Below are 16,132 nucleotides of genomic sequence, written 5' to 3'. Positions count from 1 at the left end.
AACTTCCAGAAAATTCCAATATGTAGCACAATTTGAGAACCAGTGATCCAAGCTGATTACTCTAGTCAACTCCAAAGCAAAACCCTACCTAACATTTCTGATGCAGCAGGTCTGCAGTGTGGCCTGAGAATTTGCATTTTTATGTGATCCCAGGTGATGCTGTCGATTCAGGGGCCGGACTTTGAGACCCTCAGTGGGGTTTTAGCAGATATTATGTTATGGAGGCTTTACAGCAATGTGGAAAGCATTTTAATACAGTGAAAAAAGTCGAATGAAGCTGCACTCATCAGGAGTCTAACCATGTTAAGATATAAGACGAGAGGAAAATACACCAAAATTATAGTAGGAGCAAAATTACTTTTGGGGGTGTCTTTTTCCAATTTTTTGCAATGTGTAATGCCATTTTAATAATTTTTAACATTTCAAAAATATTTAAAAATTTAAATTACAGTAATACAGAGTTAGTTCCACCAGGAGAGCCTAATATATATACATATTTTTGGGGGCTCATAAGAGGCCCATATAACTGCAAAATGGAAAAACAGCTCTTACATCAGTAGGCATGAAACTGGTTTCAGGTTGAGAAAAATCCCCCATCCGGGACACTGGGAAAGTTAAAATGACCCCTCCCCCACCCCACCCCTACATGTCCACTCCCCAGTGGCCCCTTCAAGGTCACCTTGTTGAGAGCCATTGCCCCTGTCAGGATGATGTGGGAATTCTCCACCTGGATCACTCGCTGGCCCAGCCTCACCAGGTAGGCCCCGATCCCAAGGGCTCGGCAGGTCACCTGTGGAGACAGGATCCCTCCTGCATTCCCCAGGGCCACGTGCCCCACCTCCCACAGTGGGGACAGCCCAGGGACCCGCTGGGCACCAACGGAAGCTAAGCTTGGCCACTGGCAACCTGATTGGAGGCCAAACAGCGTGACACAAGCCTTCCTTCAGGGTGCCTGACCTCGGCCTCCTAACCAGAAAGAATGGCGTTAGCAAAGAAGAGTGTTGTAAAGACAGCAGAAGTGGAATGTTCTGGTTCTTGCTTCAAGAGGCATGTCTGTGGCTCTTCCGAGCTTGGTCACTCCTGAGACATTGCAGCCGTTCACACAACCAAAGGAGGCCTAGGCGGGCGTGTGAAACTGGAAAACTCCGAGCAAGGTCTGTACTGAGTTAACAGTATTGTGTCAACGTCAATGTTGATCACGTCCGATGGTTATACTGTCATGGGGGAAGCTGGGTGATGGGTACACAGGACCTGCCTATGCTATCTCGTATCTGGTGTGTCCTAAACTATTTCAAAATTAAAAGACATACAGGCAGATCTCGTTTTATTGCACTTCACGGATATTGCTTTTTTTTTTTTTATAACAAACTTAAGGTTTCTGGCAACCCTGTGTGTCAGATGACGGTTAGCATTTTCTAGCAATAAAGGGTTTTTTAACTAAGGTGTGTACATTTAAAAAAGACATTAATGCTATTGCACACTTAATAGACCACAATATAGTGTAAACGTAACTTTTACATGGACTGAGAAACCAAAAATTCCGTGTGACGTTTATTGCTATATCCACTCTATTGCAACATTTGCTTTAAGGTAGAGGTCTGGAACCAAACCTGCAACATCTCTGAGGTGTGCCTGTCTGTATATATATAAATAAAAGATACATATATGTTTATATATTTTTGGAATATATAAAGATATACATATCTTTTTATATCCTTCAAAATAAAAATATTTTTGAATATGTAAATATATGCATAAATCTTTTTATTTTGAAATATATATGAAACATATTTAAATGACATCTAGAAAACAAGCCTTAGGAAGACACTCATGGCCAACATCTTCTACCTTGGAAACTGAAGATACAACACTGAAGGTAAAAATCATATCTTGAGGGCTTCCCTGGTGGCGCAGTGGTTGCGAGTCCGCCTGCCGATGCAGGGGACGCGGGTTCGTGCCCCGGTCGGGGAGGATCCCACGTGCCGCGGAGCGGCTGGGCCCGTGAGCCATGGCCGCTGAGCCTGCGCGTCCGGAGCCTGTGCTCCGCAACGGGAGAAGCCACAACAGTGAGAGGCCCGCGTACAGCATAAAAAAAAAAAAAAAAAAAATCATATCTTGAGGGACAGTTTACCATTGAAAAGTACTACTGCTACGACTCTACCAGAAACAGAAAATATTTTTGAAAAGGCCAAACTGGGGAGCGGGAAGAGAGTCATTTAGTACCAGTTACAATCAGACAAAAGTTCTTCTAAATACTCAGTACCTTTTAAATAAGAGGTGATTGGCCCCTGATTCAAACCAACCAACTCTGACAAGATATTTTTGAGATAACACTTCAAACTGAACCCAAACTGTGTTCTGATGATATTAAAGAATTGCCACTGATACTGTTGGGTGTAACAGTACTGTGGTTATGTTTTTAAAAAAATTAATCTAGTAAAGATCCACATTGGGGTACTTACAGATGGAAAGATATAAGTGGAGTTTGCTTTAAAATATTCCAGAACAGGGGGGCAGAGGGACTGGGGACATAGGAATGGTTACACGTTGATCATTGTTGGAGCTGGGGATGAGTACATAGGGCTCATTAGCAATTCTCTTTGTTTTCTTGACTATTTTAAAGTTTCTATAATAAAAAGTTGAGACGGAAAAGAAAATAGGAGGGGACTCACCAAGCTGATGGTGACAATCTCATCATAATCCAGGGAGGTCTCTCCAGCAATCATGCCTGAGCCCCTCAGGTTCTCTACGCCCAGGCCATCCTCCTTCCCAATGATATCCGTGATGACATACCTTCAAGAACCAAATGCGAGTTAAACACTGAGCTCTAGCCCAGAAAAATCCAAGGCTGATGCGTTTCCCAAGGACCCGAGGAAGAAAGGCTAAGCAAGGTGAGGGATTGGAAGGTGATAAAGCAGCCAGAGGTGAGATGAAGGCAGGGGTCTAGGCCCCTGATGACTGGCCCTAAAGTTTCTAGAAGGGCAAGTACAGCATCAATAATCATCACCCCTCCAACCAAAGATAAAGTTTGCCTATTCAGAGGCTGTCCAAATGAAATGTCACCCCACCCTGCATTCCTCCAGAAGCAATCTAGAATAGCCTTTGGTCTACAGAGACATGGGGGTATGCAAGGAGAAGCCACGTGGTTCATAATCAATCAGTCAGTCAAGATTCCATGGCCATATAAGTACACTGTACAGCCTAACCCATTAGGGATTCACACGGCATTTCAGTGCATTAAATGTTCTGAGAAGGCCTGCGATAAAGATGCTTGTTGGATCTCATTTAACCCAGTGTTTCCCAAACTTACTTGACTATGGAAAATTTTCACTCCCTCCCATCCTCCCAAATCACCAACTAACATTCCAGGAAACTCAGCCTGGGAAACTCTGATTTAAATCAGAATCTGATTTTAAAAACCCACAACCCACAAGCCGGTATTGCCCTTGACGTTCTCACGAAGCAGGCCCTCCCGGCATCTTCCCAGCTCACCAAGTCACCGGTGAGTCAGTCTGGCTAATTTGGTCACAAAATGTGAACCTGCAGCTCTGGGGACACTATGGGAATCCAACCTAATTCTCCTTGCATGATGTGGTATTTTTGCGAAGGGCGTGCCTCATTTGGGGATGACAAGGATGGGCTCAACCTAAAGGATGCCCCAGGTGTCTGAGCTATCAGTGCCTCCAGTGGAGCTCGGGGGTCCCATTGTACAAACACTACCACCTGCTTGATATACTGTCACAAGCCCAGAGGCGAAGAGGCAGATTCCCCTGGGAGTAGCTGAAATTAACCACAGGCAAAATGAAGGCGCTGCCCGGTCAGTTATTTACCTGGATTCTCCTTCTTCCTCGACGTGTTTACAATGGACGGAGTTCAGGGAGCTGACTGTGGTGTAGTCTTGGGGAGTCAGGTACAGGTATTTAATTCCCTTGAAAATATATACTTCAGTAAGGCTATGAGTCCAGCTTCCTGCACTCAACAGCCACTGTTTTATTTTATTTTAATGTCAACACTGGTTTGGGTGGGTGGGGGCGGGGGTGTTAGTAACACCATGTTAATAACACAGTCACCTGTCTGATGTTAATACCATGTTAATAACAGTAATAAACTGAAGGTCTGCTCTGTGCTTTCCACTGGTCCTTACAATACAACATCACTTTCTTCCTGGGCTCTCTGATTTAATGTTTTTTAATCATCTTTTCATTCTCTTTCCCCTAGGGAGCTTTTTTTTCTTAATGCCAACCCCCCCCCACCAATAAAATTTTATTGTAGATATATTGTTTATGTGTGTATGTATGTATACATATATGTGTGTATGCATGCTTTTTACATGAAAAGAATCATTTTTGCCCCCATGGAGGGGGCAATACCACCCCCTTGAGAACTCATGCTCCGGTTGCAAAGAATGACTCTGTCCCCTGCATTTTCACATCACAAGATGTATGCTTTTCTCTATTCATTTTGCCTTTTATGGTAGCTGGTGTCTCTAGGTCTCCTGGATGATTTTTAAGAACTTCCTGAGGCCAGGGATTATGCTGTCATTCACATTTGCATCCTCGGTGTGCACTGCGTTCCAAGAGATGCTCAGTATGTATTAACTCTGTGTTTACATAAAAAAATAACTGTTTTTCATTATTGTCCCCCTAAGGATCCCATTTAGACCTTTTTTCCTAATCGTCACCCCCTCCCATGAAATTTTACTGCCTGTTTATGTACTTTATGGATATCTATGCTGTCTACACAAAGAGCAAGAAGATTTTGTCCACCCCCTTGGAGGTGCTGTCACCCGCACAGAAAATACAACATGAGCTTAGCACAGTCACACTGCCACCCCAGCTTTATGACGTACCTTGTGGGGGTCTTCCCGGTCCACCCAAGCCACCTGGAACATGTGTTTGATCTCCTCCGCAAGGCCGATACGGGCCCCACTGTTGGCAGCGAGGTAGATTTTGGGGATGCCCTCTGCCCGGGCCATCTCAGATGCCCGCAGGTACAGAAGGTCTTCTCCAAGGCCAAAGGATCCTATCCGGAAGGTGATGTCATTGCTGATGAGGATAACGTCGCGCCCTTCTGGGTACTCAAGGGTCTTAAACCTCATTTTGAAGGCCACCATGCCCACCTGGCGAGGACACGAATGCACAAGAAAATGGGCTTGTTTCTTCAGGAGGAACTTATTTATTTTTGGCCTCACTGCACAGCATGCAGGACCTAAGTACCCTGACCAGGGATTGAACCCATGTCCCCTGCAGTGGAAGTACAGGGTCTTAACCACTGGACGGCCAGGGAAGTCCCCCAGGAGGAAATTTTTTTTAAGGGTGATTCCGGCCAGGGGCGGGGCTCTGTGAGTTTTTTTTTTTTTTTTATTGAAGTATAGTTGATTTACAATGTTGTGTTCATTTCTCCTGTACAGCAAAGCGACTCAGTTCTTTACCTCATTTCCTCCAGGAAGTCGGTTCATCTCCACCAGCTGGCCCTGTGGGTCCAGCACTAGTTCGGTGTATGTCAGGATGTCTTTGGGGTACTTGTCCGGGGAACCCCACATTTTAAAAAGAGCCTACAGAGAGGACAGGAAAGAGAAAAACCTGAAGTCATCAGTAAGGAAGTACATTTTCTACTGCTTTCTCTCTCTTTCAGTCACGAACTATTTAAAGCATACATGCAGAAAAATATCTCATGGCTCTGTCAAATCAGAATTTTCCCACAGTAGCTTAAGATTTTTTTAAAGAAATAAGAAAAATGCAGTTGAAGTCCCTGGTGTACCCCTCCCCATCCCATTCCCATCCCTCCTCCCCGCTGCTCCCCTCAGGTAACTATTATCCTGAACTACTGTCCATCAGTCCTCTGTATGCTTTTACATTTTTATTTCATCATATGTGCAGACATTTAAAACATAGCATTGGGCTTCCCTGCTGGCACAGTGGTTGGGAATCCGCCTGCCAAAGCAGGGGACACAGGTTCAAGCCCTGGTCTGGGAAGATCCCACATGCCGCGCAGCACCTAAGCCCGTGTGCCATAACTCCTGAGCCTGTGCTCTAGAGCCCGCGCACCACAACTACTGAAGCCCGCGTGCCTAGAACCCAGGCTCCGCAACAAGAGAAGCCACCGCAGTGAGAAGCCCACGCACCACAACAAAAAGTAGCCCCCGCTCGCCACACTAGAGAAAGCCTGCACACAGCAACGAAGACCCAACGCGGCCAAAAACAATAAATAAAAGAAAAATAAAACCCCCCAAAAAACATAGCATTATTTTGCATGACTTATACTTTAAATAATGGTATTGCACTGGACACATTCTTCCACAACTTATTTTTCCAATTCTCCAATATATTTGAGAGATTTATCCATATTGATAAATTTAGCTCTGGTTTATTCATTTTCCCTGCTGTTCAGTTTTCCATGATATGAACATATCACAATTTATTTATTCATAACCCTTTTTAGGAACATTTAGGTTTCCAATTCTACACCAACAATGCTGTAATCAACATTTTTATGGTCTTTTTTTTTTTTTAATAAACACGGATGAGCGTTTCAATGGGTGTATACCTAGGAATGAAATTGCTGGGTCATAGGGTATGTGAAAATTCAGATTTACTGGATATTGTCAAATTGTTTTACAGTTCTAGTAAGAATGTGTGAGAGCTCCTTTGCTCCATATACTTGTCCACACTTGGCTTTGGCAAATATTTTAATGTTTACCCATCTGCTGGGTGTGAAACTGTACTGTGATTTTTTTTTTTGTACTGTGATATTGGTCGGTACTTCACTGATTATCAGTGAGGTGAGTACCTTAGAATATATCGATTGATCTTGTAAGGTTCTCTTTTTTTTGGTCAATTTCCTATTTATAACTCTTGCCCATATTTTTTATAGTTTTGCTTGTTTTTTTTTTTTTCCAACTGATTTATAAATGCTCTGTAGATAATATTGCTCTAATCCCTTGGGGGAAACAGATATTTAAACATATTCTCCCAGTCTGGGGTTTGTCTTTTCTCTTTTACATAAATAACTTTTAAATTTTAACATAGTCACATTTATGGGGTTTTCCTATGCTTATGCTTTCAACTCACTCCAAGCAGTTTTAATCCTCTTGAAATTTATTTTTGTACACCAGATGAGGTAGAAATTGGAAAAATTTTTTTTCCCAATTAGATAAGAAATTTCTTTGTACCTTTTAGTGAAATGTATTCCCTTGATTCAGAATCCCACCTCTGCATTCAATCAAGGTTCTGTTTCTGAGTGGGTCTGACTCTAGACTCTATTCTTTTCCATTGGTCTATTTGTTTAGCTCTGTTACAATAATATTACACACTGTAGTACGTACTACTGCTTGAAAGTAAATAATGACTTACAGGATGGCTAAGACAAGTTCTCCTGATTTTGTTCTTTTTCAGAAGTGTTTTTGCTATTCATGAACTTTTGCTTTCCCTATGAGTTTTTAAGTTGCACCAAAACTCCAGAATTATACTGAATGTATTAATTTGGGGGGAACTATTATCTTTACAATATTGAATCTTCCCATCATACATAAGCATGATATATCTCTCTATTCAGGCTTAAAGTATTTCCGTAAAGTTTCAAAATTTCCTCCATAAAGGTCTTGTATGTCTTTTGTTTGATTTATCCCTAAACTTGGAGCTGATCTTAATATTGTAAATGGCATTTTTTCCAATTAGATTTTACAATTATTGCTCGTCTATGAGAGTACAATTAAGTTTTGTATATTGCTCTTGTATCTAGCGATCTTGCTGTATTATCTAATTGGTTCCATAAATTCTCTTGGAATTCTTGTATAGGCGTTTATATCATCTATGAAAAACGTAACTTTGCTTCCTTCTTTCTAGTCTTTATACCTTTTATTTCTTTTTCTCATATTTTTGCATTGGCCAAGAACTCTAGTAAAAAAAGTTGAATAGAAGGGGTGTTAATGGATATTTCTATCTGTACCTATCTTTAAAGCGAATACTTCTAACATTTCACCATTAGCTGCTATTAATTTTAGGTGGATGTCTTTTATCAAAATAAACAAATTCGAGGCTTCCCTGGTGGCACAGTGGTTAAGAATCCCCCTGCCAATGCTGGGGACACGGGTTTGAGCCCTGGTCCGGGAAGATCCCACATGCTGCGGAGCAACTACGCCTATGCGTCATAACTACTGAGGTTGTGCTCTACAGCCCGCGAGCCACAACTACTGAGCCTGCGTGCCACAACTACTGAAGCCCATGTGCCTACAACCCATGCTCCGCAACAAGAGAAGCCACTGCAAGGAGAAGTCTGCACACCACAACGAAGAGTAGCCCCTGCTTGCTGCAACTAGAGAATGCCCGCATGCAGCAAAGAAGACCTGATGCAGCCAGAAATAAATTTTTTTAAAAAATCCCCTTCTAGTCCTAGTTTATTAAAAGCTTTTATTATAAATAGATATTATCTTTTCAAATACATTTTTGCACCTATTGAGAAATTTAAGTTTGTTCTTAATCTATTAACGTGGTAAACTATAGACTTCCTAATACCATACAAGCTGTCACAAGATAAATACTACTTAGTCTAAATTTTTTAAAAAAATCATTACTGGGTTTCATTTGCTAATATTTTAATTATGATTTGTGTCCGTGTTCATAAATGAGACAATAAACTTCCTTTCTCCTAATGTTATTATCTTGGATTAATATTAAAGTAATAATAACCTGATAAAATGAGTTAAGAAGCATTCCCTTTGTTTTTTCTATTCTCTAAACAGTTTGTATACAAAGGGAATTATCTGTCCCTTGAAGGTTTGACAACAATTGTTGTAAAACTGTCTAGGGCCAATTTTAGTAGATGGGTGTTTCTGACCTACGAATTCAATTTCATTAATGCTTTTTTTCAAATTTATTTATTTATTTATTTATGGCTGCTTTGGGTCTTCATTGCGCGCTGGCTTTCTCTAGTTGCAGCGAGCGGGGTATACTCTTTGTTGCTGTGCACAGGCTTCTCATTGCTGTGGCTTCTCTCGTTGCAGAGCACGGGCTCTAGGCACATAGGCTTCGGTAGTTGTGGCTTGAGGGCTCTAGAGCACAGGCTCAGTAGTTGTGGCGCACAGGCTTAGCTGCTCCGCGGCACATGAGATCTTCCCGGACCAGGACTCGAACCCGTGTTCCCTGCATTGGCAGGCGGATTCTTAACCACTGTGCCACCAGGGAAGTCCCTGTCTGGGCCCAATTTTAGTAGATGGATGTTTTTGAACTATTAATTCAATTTCATTAATGCTTATAATCTATTTACATTTTCTATTTCTTCTTGAGTCAGTTTTGATAAGATATATTTTTCTCAGAAATTTTCATCTGTTTTCAAATTTATGGGTTGTCCACCATACTCTGTTTCTTTATCTAAAAGAAAGTGGATGGATTTATTCCTGATTTGTCTGTTTCTTATTCTTATGGCCTGTGACTTCTGAGGCAAAAGGATACAGACAATGACATTCTTAATTATATAAGTTTCCATTTATTAAGCATCTACTGAATACTTTACATATATTTCTTACCACAACCTGGGGAAGTAGGTAATATTATTAGCCTCATTTTACAGAGGAGGAAAGTGAGGCCCAGAGAGGTGAAGGAACTTGCCCAGGGACACACAGGAAGCAAAGGACAGATTTGGAACTCAGGCCCAGGCCTTACTGACCCTAAACCGCAGCTTTTCCTACTATCCTGCATCTCCTATGCCTAAAGTACACTGATGACTTCCTGTGGACAGTAGAAGTCCACGATCTCAGTTTCATGAATGTTATTCACAAGGCAATGGAGAAGATGTACACAGGCACCCATATCACCAATGCCAGTGTGCTCAGTCTCCTTGAAAGGCCCTTCTACGTAAAAACAATAAAGGCATAGCAAGCATACTTGAAGGAAATACACTAAAATGGTATTGCAGTCCTCAATGGTAGACAAGTGATTACCTATGAGTGAAATTTTATTTGCTTATTCCTATTTTTCTGTATCCAGTGAATATTTAATAATCATAAAAACATAAAACATTATTTTTTTAAGTAAACCAAAAAGTCCTCAAAGGCAGTGACCCCATCCTCTTCCTCATGGTCTATCTACCCTTAGAATGGTTCCTGGCATGTAGCCAGCACTTAATATAAGCATTAGAAAGACCAGAAGGAAGTGGTAAACAATTTGTCTTCAGTACGTGGAACAAGGAGTCACTTTTTCCTTCTTTCCACTCTCCTTTATCTTCCAAAGTTTCTATATTATATTCCTTTTTATCACTGGGATGAAATTAGGTTTGTTTTAGAAAAATATACTATGAAGTCATTCTCAATATTAGCTTCTTGGGCTTCCCTGGTGGCACAGTGGTTGAGAGTCCACCTGCCGATGCAGGGGACACAGGTTCGTGCCCCGGTCCGGGAGGACCCCACATGATGCGGAGCGGCTGGGCCCGTGAGCCATGACCGCTAAGCCTGCGCGTCCGGAGCCTGTGCTCCGCAATGGGAGAGGCCACAACAGCGAGAGGCCCGCGTACCGAAAAAAAAAAAAAAAAATTAGCTTCTTTTCCTTCACGAATACTGTGTTCTTTAGAGTGGGGTCTTCAGAAGAGTAACTAAGGGGAATTCCCTGGTGCCCTGGTGGTTGAGACTCGGTGCTTTCACTGCCATGGGCCCAGGTTCAACCCCTGGTCAGGGAACTAAGATCCCAAAAGCCGCACAGTGTGGCCAAAAAAAAAAAAAAAGAGTAACTAAGGATGGGGGTGTGGATGCCAGTGGAGTCCCTAAGGGGACCCTGGGCAGTGCTGAGTCTCAGCCTCAGGACTTGCCTGCCTGAACATTTCCGGGAAGTCATACACATAGGTGGTACCCAGGGACTGGGCCTGGAATCGCTTAGCCTGGAGCAGATCCTTGGTGACGTAGGGAGTATTGATCAGCATCCCGTGCTGGGGCCCTTGTTTGTTGCCGAAGGAGTGAAACATGATCTGGACCAGAAAGAAAGAAAAACAGAGAGTGAGGAGGGCAAGTCTCAGAGAACCACACTCCTGCCCAATTTATTTCTTCCCAGTCCTCAGTGAAAATGCAATGAGGGAATACTACTCAGCCAGAACAAAGAATGAAATAATGTCATTTGCAGCAACATGGATGGACCTAGAGATTATCATACTAAGCAAAGAAAGTCAGAAAGAGAAAGACAAATACCATATGACATCACTTATATGTGGAATCTAACATGACACAAAGGAACTTTTATGAAACAGAAACAGACCCACAGACATAGAGAATAGACTGGTGGTTGTGAAGGGGGAGGGTGTGTGGGAGAGGGACGGACTGGGAGTTTGGGGTTAGTAGGTGCAAGCTATTATATATAGAATGGATAAACAACAAGGTCCTAGTGTACAGCACAGGGAACTATATTCAGTATTCTGTGATAAACCATAATGAAATAGAATATTAAAAAAATAATGTGTGTATATATATGTATAATTGAATCACTCTGCTGTATAGCAGAAATTAACACAACATTGTAAATCAACTATATTTCAATAAAAAATATAATGAGGGGAAGCATAGCACGTATCACATAACAAAGTGAGTGCCCGGGAGAGTAATCTCTTCTCTGCCACTGTGGGAAACAGATGTGGAGACACAGCTCCAAAGCTATAATTATCATACTATTAACACACACACACACACACACACACACACACACACACACACACACACCAAACAAACCAGAGTGCATGTAAAAATTGGTGAAACCCAAATAAGGTTTGCAGTTGAGTTAATAGACTTGTCAAGACAGGAAGTGGACCAGTGTCAACTTCCTGTCTTGACAATGTCTCTGGTTAAAAAGGATGCTATCATTGGGGAAAGCTGGGTGAAGGGTACATGAGTATTCTCTGTCCTAAATTTTCTCCTCTGTGCTATTTTTGCAACTTTTTGAGAGTCTTTAAGTGTTTCAAAATAAAACGATTATATACACATACATGTAATCTACTACACGTATATATAGTAGTCAATAGGAAACTTGATTCATTTTACAAAAGTCTATTCCAAAACACGGCTGGGGAAAATACCATTTCCCTAACTGAACTAACTTGGGAACTGTATTATAATCAGCCGTAATACTCCACATCTTATCCCAAACATGGTTCTAGACTGGATTAAACTTTGGATTCGTTCTCCTTCCCAGAGGAATGAACAACTGGGATTCAGAAGCTAACACGTTTATCATAAAACTCAGAGGAGCAGCCCCAGTCTGACACAGCAAAGCTTCCAAGTGCCATTTTAATCTACATCTTGCTCTCCGGGCAGCCTGCCTCCACTTTGACTTGACCTCTGTAAGCCAGCCCGGCCTTACGTTTCCAGATCTGGGGTCTGTCACTTCTTTGTAGAGGCTGATGTCCAGGTAGTAGCCTGACTCGTTGGTGATGAACAGGCGGATGGGAACGGCGCGGTCGGTGGTGGTCTGGCGGATGTTGATCTTGACCTCAGCCTGGAGCACGCGGAGTTTCCACAACCGGCTGCCGTAGCGCATCACCATGGACCGCACTGACTCCTCAATCTGCAGTGTACCACAGCAATTCAATTTCAGGACCCATTCCGTGCACACTCGTAATAGTTCTAGCTCTGATTATAACAGAAAGATGAGATATACTGAATGCAAAACGCACTGCAGGTATATAGCAGAGCAATACGTAGCGTGTATCCATTAACTCTAAGCTGATAATAAGCAAAGGTATCACGCTACGCATTTAAGCTCATTATCTCACTCCGTCCCCATAATAACTCAGAGAGGCTGGTATTTTTGTCCCTCACTGACAGATGTGGAAACTGAGGCTGATAAGAGCTAGTGCCCCTATGTTACCCTGTCTTTCTCTCCATCACGCATCCCAAGCCTATGCATTTTCTTCTTCAAGGAACTATGTGAACTGGTGGAGCTGGGGAATCAGCATGGGCCTCTGCACCCCACACATGCCAAGCTGATGGCCTAGAACTTCTTTCATCCAGAATCACCACCACAGACTCCGCCTGCTCGTGAAGAACCAGCCAATGGAGAATGGCTGAGCCACAGACCTCAGGTTCTCACCCCCCTTCCCCCACCCACATGCAGCCCCCAACAGAGCCTGGAGCTAGGGAGAGGACAAAATTTTGTTTTGTAAAGGACATTTTGGGCATCTGTGTCTTCCGAAACGTGAAGCGTGCCCACGGAGGGGGAACATCCTTAGGGACAGTCCTAAGGGTGGTGGCTGAAAAACGGCTCTACAATTAATCGATGGAAGGTTTGTTCTCCACCTGCAGCAAGTGAGGCTCAGACATGCACATACGCATCCTGGAGCTCAGGTCTCGAGCACCAGGAGACGATGCCCTGAAGCAGGAAAGTCCCAGTGAAGGTGAACCTGGAGCCTGGTGAGACCCCCACCCCCAGAGGTGAGACCTTAGAGGGGTCCATGATGACGGTGGGCACGAAGTTGAGGAAGATGTGGTTGCAGTCGGTGCGCACGCTGGTGTTGTTGAACGCCACCTCCAGCTCGTCCATGGCCTCCAGAAGCAGCCGCTCGCCTTCGTTCTGCAGGTACTCGAAGGAGGCTTCCTGTCAAAGGCGGAGAGGGGCAGCCGCTAGGCCAGGGGCGCAGGGCCCAGAGAGTCAAAGGAAAAGGAGAGCATCCCCCTCCTCCAGAAGGCGTGCCAGGTCAGACAGCAGAGCCCTGCCTCCAGAGGTAACGGGATGTCCAAGGCTGTCTCGTGTATTCAGCACCTCTGTTATCTTCTGTATTCTGATGCTTTGACAGCTGGGCCTTGCTGACCCTGGAGGGACTGCCCCTCCCAGGGTTAGCCAATTCCTAGAGTTTGTAAACAACTCACCCATGAGCATGCGTTTCAGGCAAACCAACCAATCCAGACCCCACACCCCAATGACCTCCTTGTCAGGCTCTCACCCTCCAGGCCACTATCCACTGGCCCTAATCACCCCAGGGCCAGGTATCAGACAACTAGAGACAGTCCCTATGCTCACAGCCTGCTGAAATTACTCAAGCTAGCCAGTCCCAAGCCTGCTCACCCTGCCTCACCCATTCCTTCCTGAGGAATCCACAGTAAAGGCTCCTGTCCATGTATCCCCCCTCCCTCTGCCTCCTGAGCAGCCCTGGTGCTTCCCCATGTGGCCCCCATGGCTCAGCATGCCCCCTCCTCTTGGAATCTGTGATAACAAATAAACCATCTTTTCGATCATAACTGTCTCCTGATCTGTCGGCCTTACCGTACCTGGATAATCATAAAAGCTATTAAAATATCTAGGTGACAGAGGCAGCAAAATACTGACCAGCTTAACATCCATCACTAGGGGATGTGTTAAAAAACATTACACACACAAGATATACATCCATGCAAGGGAATTGCATGAAGGAAATCATCTTCATTAACATGGAAAGAGGTCTACAGTGAAAAAAAAAAAAAAAGTCTTTAAATGATTTGTCCAGCCTGAGCTCCTATCTGTAACATTACACCTACAACCCAATCCCCATACATATATGGAATTAGGCCTAGAAAGGGTCACCAACAGGGCTGACCCCCGAATGGCAGGATTCTGGTCCTTTTCCTTAATTTTTAAAAATATTTTCAGTATTTTTCGCAATATTCACAATATAATCATGAATTCCTTTTCTAAATGCAAGAAACAATGGGACATGATCACTCACGCAATGAGCAAGTACAAAAAAATCCCCTTAACGAATCAGGATATTTCTTTTCTATCCTCCCAGTTCTCTCCTCATGCAGAGAGATCTCTGTGACAGAAGGAAGAATCCACATGACGCCCCATGAAAACAGACCACTTCATTTTCCACCTCCCACTCCGTCCCCAGACTGGAGTGTCAGTCACAAGGGCAGGGCTGTGTGTGCCCTGCACACCCTGAGATCCCCGGAGTGCAGCCCAGGGCCTGACCCAGAGCAGGAACTCAATGAAGGCAAGGGCAGCACGTGAGTGACAAGCTCAGGGGGAGAAAGAAACACCCCGTGACATCCTACCTTGGTGATCAGGTCCGAATGCCTGATGATGACGCGGATGAAGAACCTGTGGTCCGTGACCTCTGCGCCCTCTTTCACTCTGGCAGCGCCCAGGTACAAATGCATCTTGTGGTTGGCGCAGGGCATAGCAGTTATGTCAAAGTTACGCAACCGGCTGAGCTCCAGCTGGAAGGCCAGGGCCGGCTCCAAGTGACGGTAAATGCGATCTTCTGCAAACTGTGGGCCGACCAGAGAGAGAAAACAGATGGACACACAGACGCAGGTGGAGTTGGACACTGGGGCTGCATGCCTGCTTGATCCACGCCCTGTCCTGCAGATCCCTGGTGTTTGCGGGTTTAGAACTCAGGAATGAAGCATCCATGATGTCCTCTAATTGGGAGCTCAAGAGATTTGGGATTTTGCGGTGGTCCAGAGGAGAGCCACGAGCATGGAACCTTGTGTTGGCATAAGCCTCTTGGCCCCAGGGGAGCCTAGCTAGTCCCCAGCACCTGCTGGCACCACCAGGCTGCTCTCTATCTGCCACCACACAGAGTATTTCTCAAGAAGTCACTAAGCCTTAGTTTCCTTGTGGAAATTGGTCCTCAGAAGGAGGCGACTGACAGTGCTGGAGACTGAAGAGAAAATGAAGAAGCTGAAGAAAGGATGCGTCTTAACTAGGAAAGTAAGGCTTTGGATAAATTAAAATACTGTTTAGTGGAGACTGGATTTGTGCTGGGAACAAGCCTGCCTGTTCTAGAAGGCCAGAGGACTGATGGAGTATACGGTCGGTCACAACCGCAGTCCACCTTCCGAATCCGCGGGTTCTGCATCCGCGGACACAACCAACTGCGGAGATTCCATCCATGGTTGGGTGAATCCACGAATGTGGAATCCGTGAACACGGAGGGCCAACTGTACTCGATTCAGCTGCTGGAGCGAGAAAGCTACAGGAGACAGTAAGTGATTAATGGGTGTGGCCTCCGTCCCAATCAAACTTTGGTTATAAAAACAGGGGGCTGCAGAGATAAACCCACGCACATATGGACACCTTATCTTTGATAAAGGAGGCAGGAATGTACAGTGGAGAAAGGACAGCCTCTTCAATAAATGGTGCTGGGAAAACTGGACAGGTACATGTAAAAGTATGAGATTAGA

The 16,132-nt window shown here is 44.1% G+C and overlaps 1 protein-coding gene across 1 annotated transcript in view; it reads right to left on the bottom strand.

Moving 5' to 3' along the window:
- The window catches only part of ACACB (acetyl-CoA carboxylase beta), a 146,321-nt gene that overhangs the window by 14,761 nt on the left and 115,428 nt on the right, over positions 1 to 16,132 (bottom strand). The window contains exons 34-42 of the mRNA XM_032654348.1: positions 14,999 to 15,214; positions 13,410 to 13,565; positions 12,333 to 12,536; positions 10,798 to 10,953; positions 5,432 to 5,554; positions 4,850 to 5,119; positions 3,831 to 3,928; positions 2,673 to 2,793; positions 680 to 790 (exon numbers count right to left, since the gene is read on the bottom strand). Coding sequence (XP_032510239.1) covers positions 680 to 790; positions 2,673 to 2,793; positions 3,831 to 3,928; positions 4,850 to 5,119; positions 5,432 to 5,554; positions 10,798 to 10,953; positions 12,333 to 12,536; positions 13,410 to 13,565; positions 14,999 to 15,214 — 1,455 coding nt within the window. The remainder of the gene's footprint in view (positions 1 to 679; positions 791 to 2,672; positions 2,794 to 3,830; positions 3,929 to 4,849; positions 5,120 to 5,431; positions 5,555 to 10,797; positions 10,954 to 12,332; positions 12,537 to 13,409; positions 13,566 to 14,998; positions 15,215 to 16,132) is intronic.

The sequence above is a fragment of the Phocoena sinus genome, chromosome 14, assembly GCF_008692025.1.
Source record: "Phocoena sinus isolate mPhoSin1 chromosome 14, mPhoSin1.pri, whole genome shotgun sequence".
NCBI classification, from domain to species: Eukaryota; Metazoa; Chordata; class Mammalia; order Artiodactyla; family Phocoenidae; genus Phocoena; species Phocoena sinus.
This window is presented reverse-complemented; position numbering and strand designations above follow the sequence as displayed.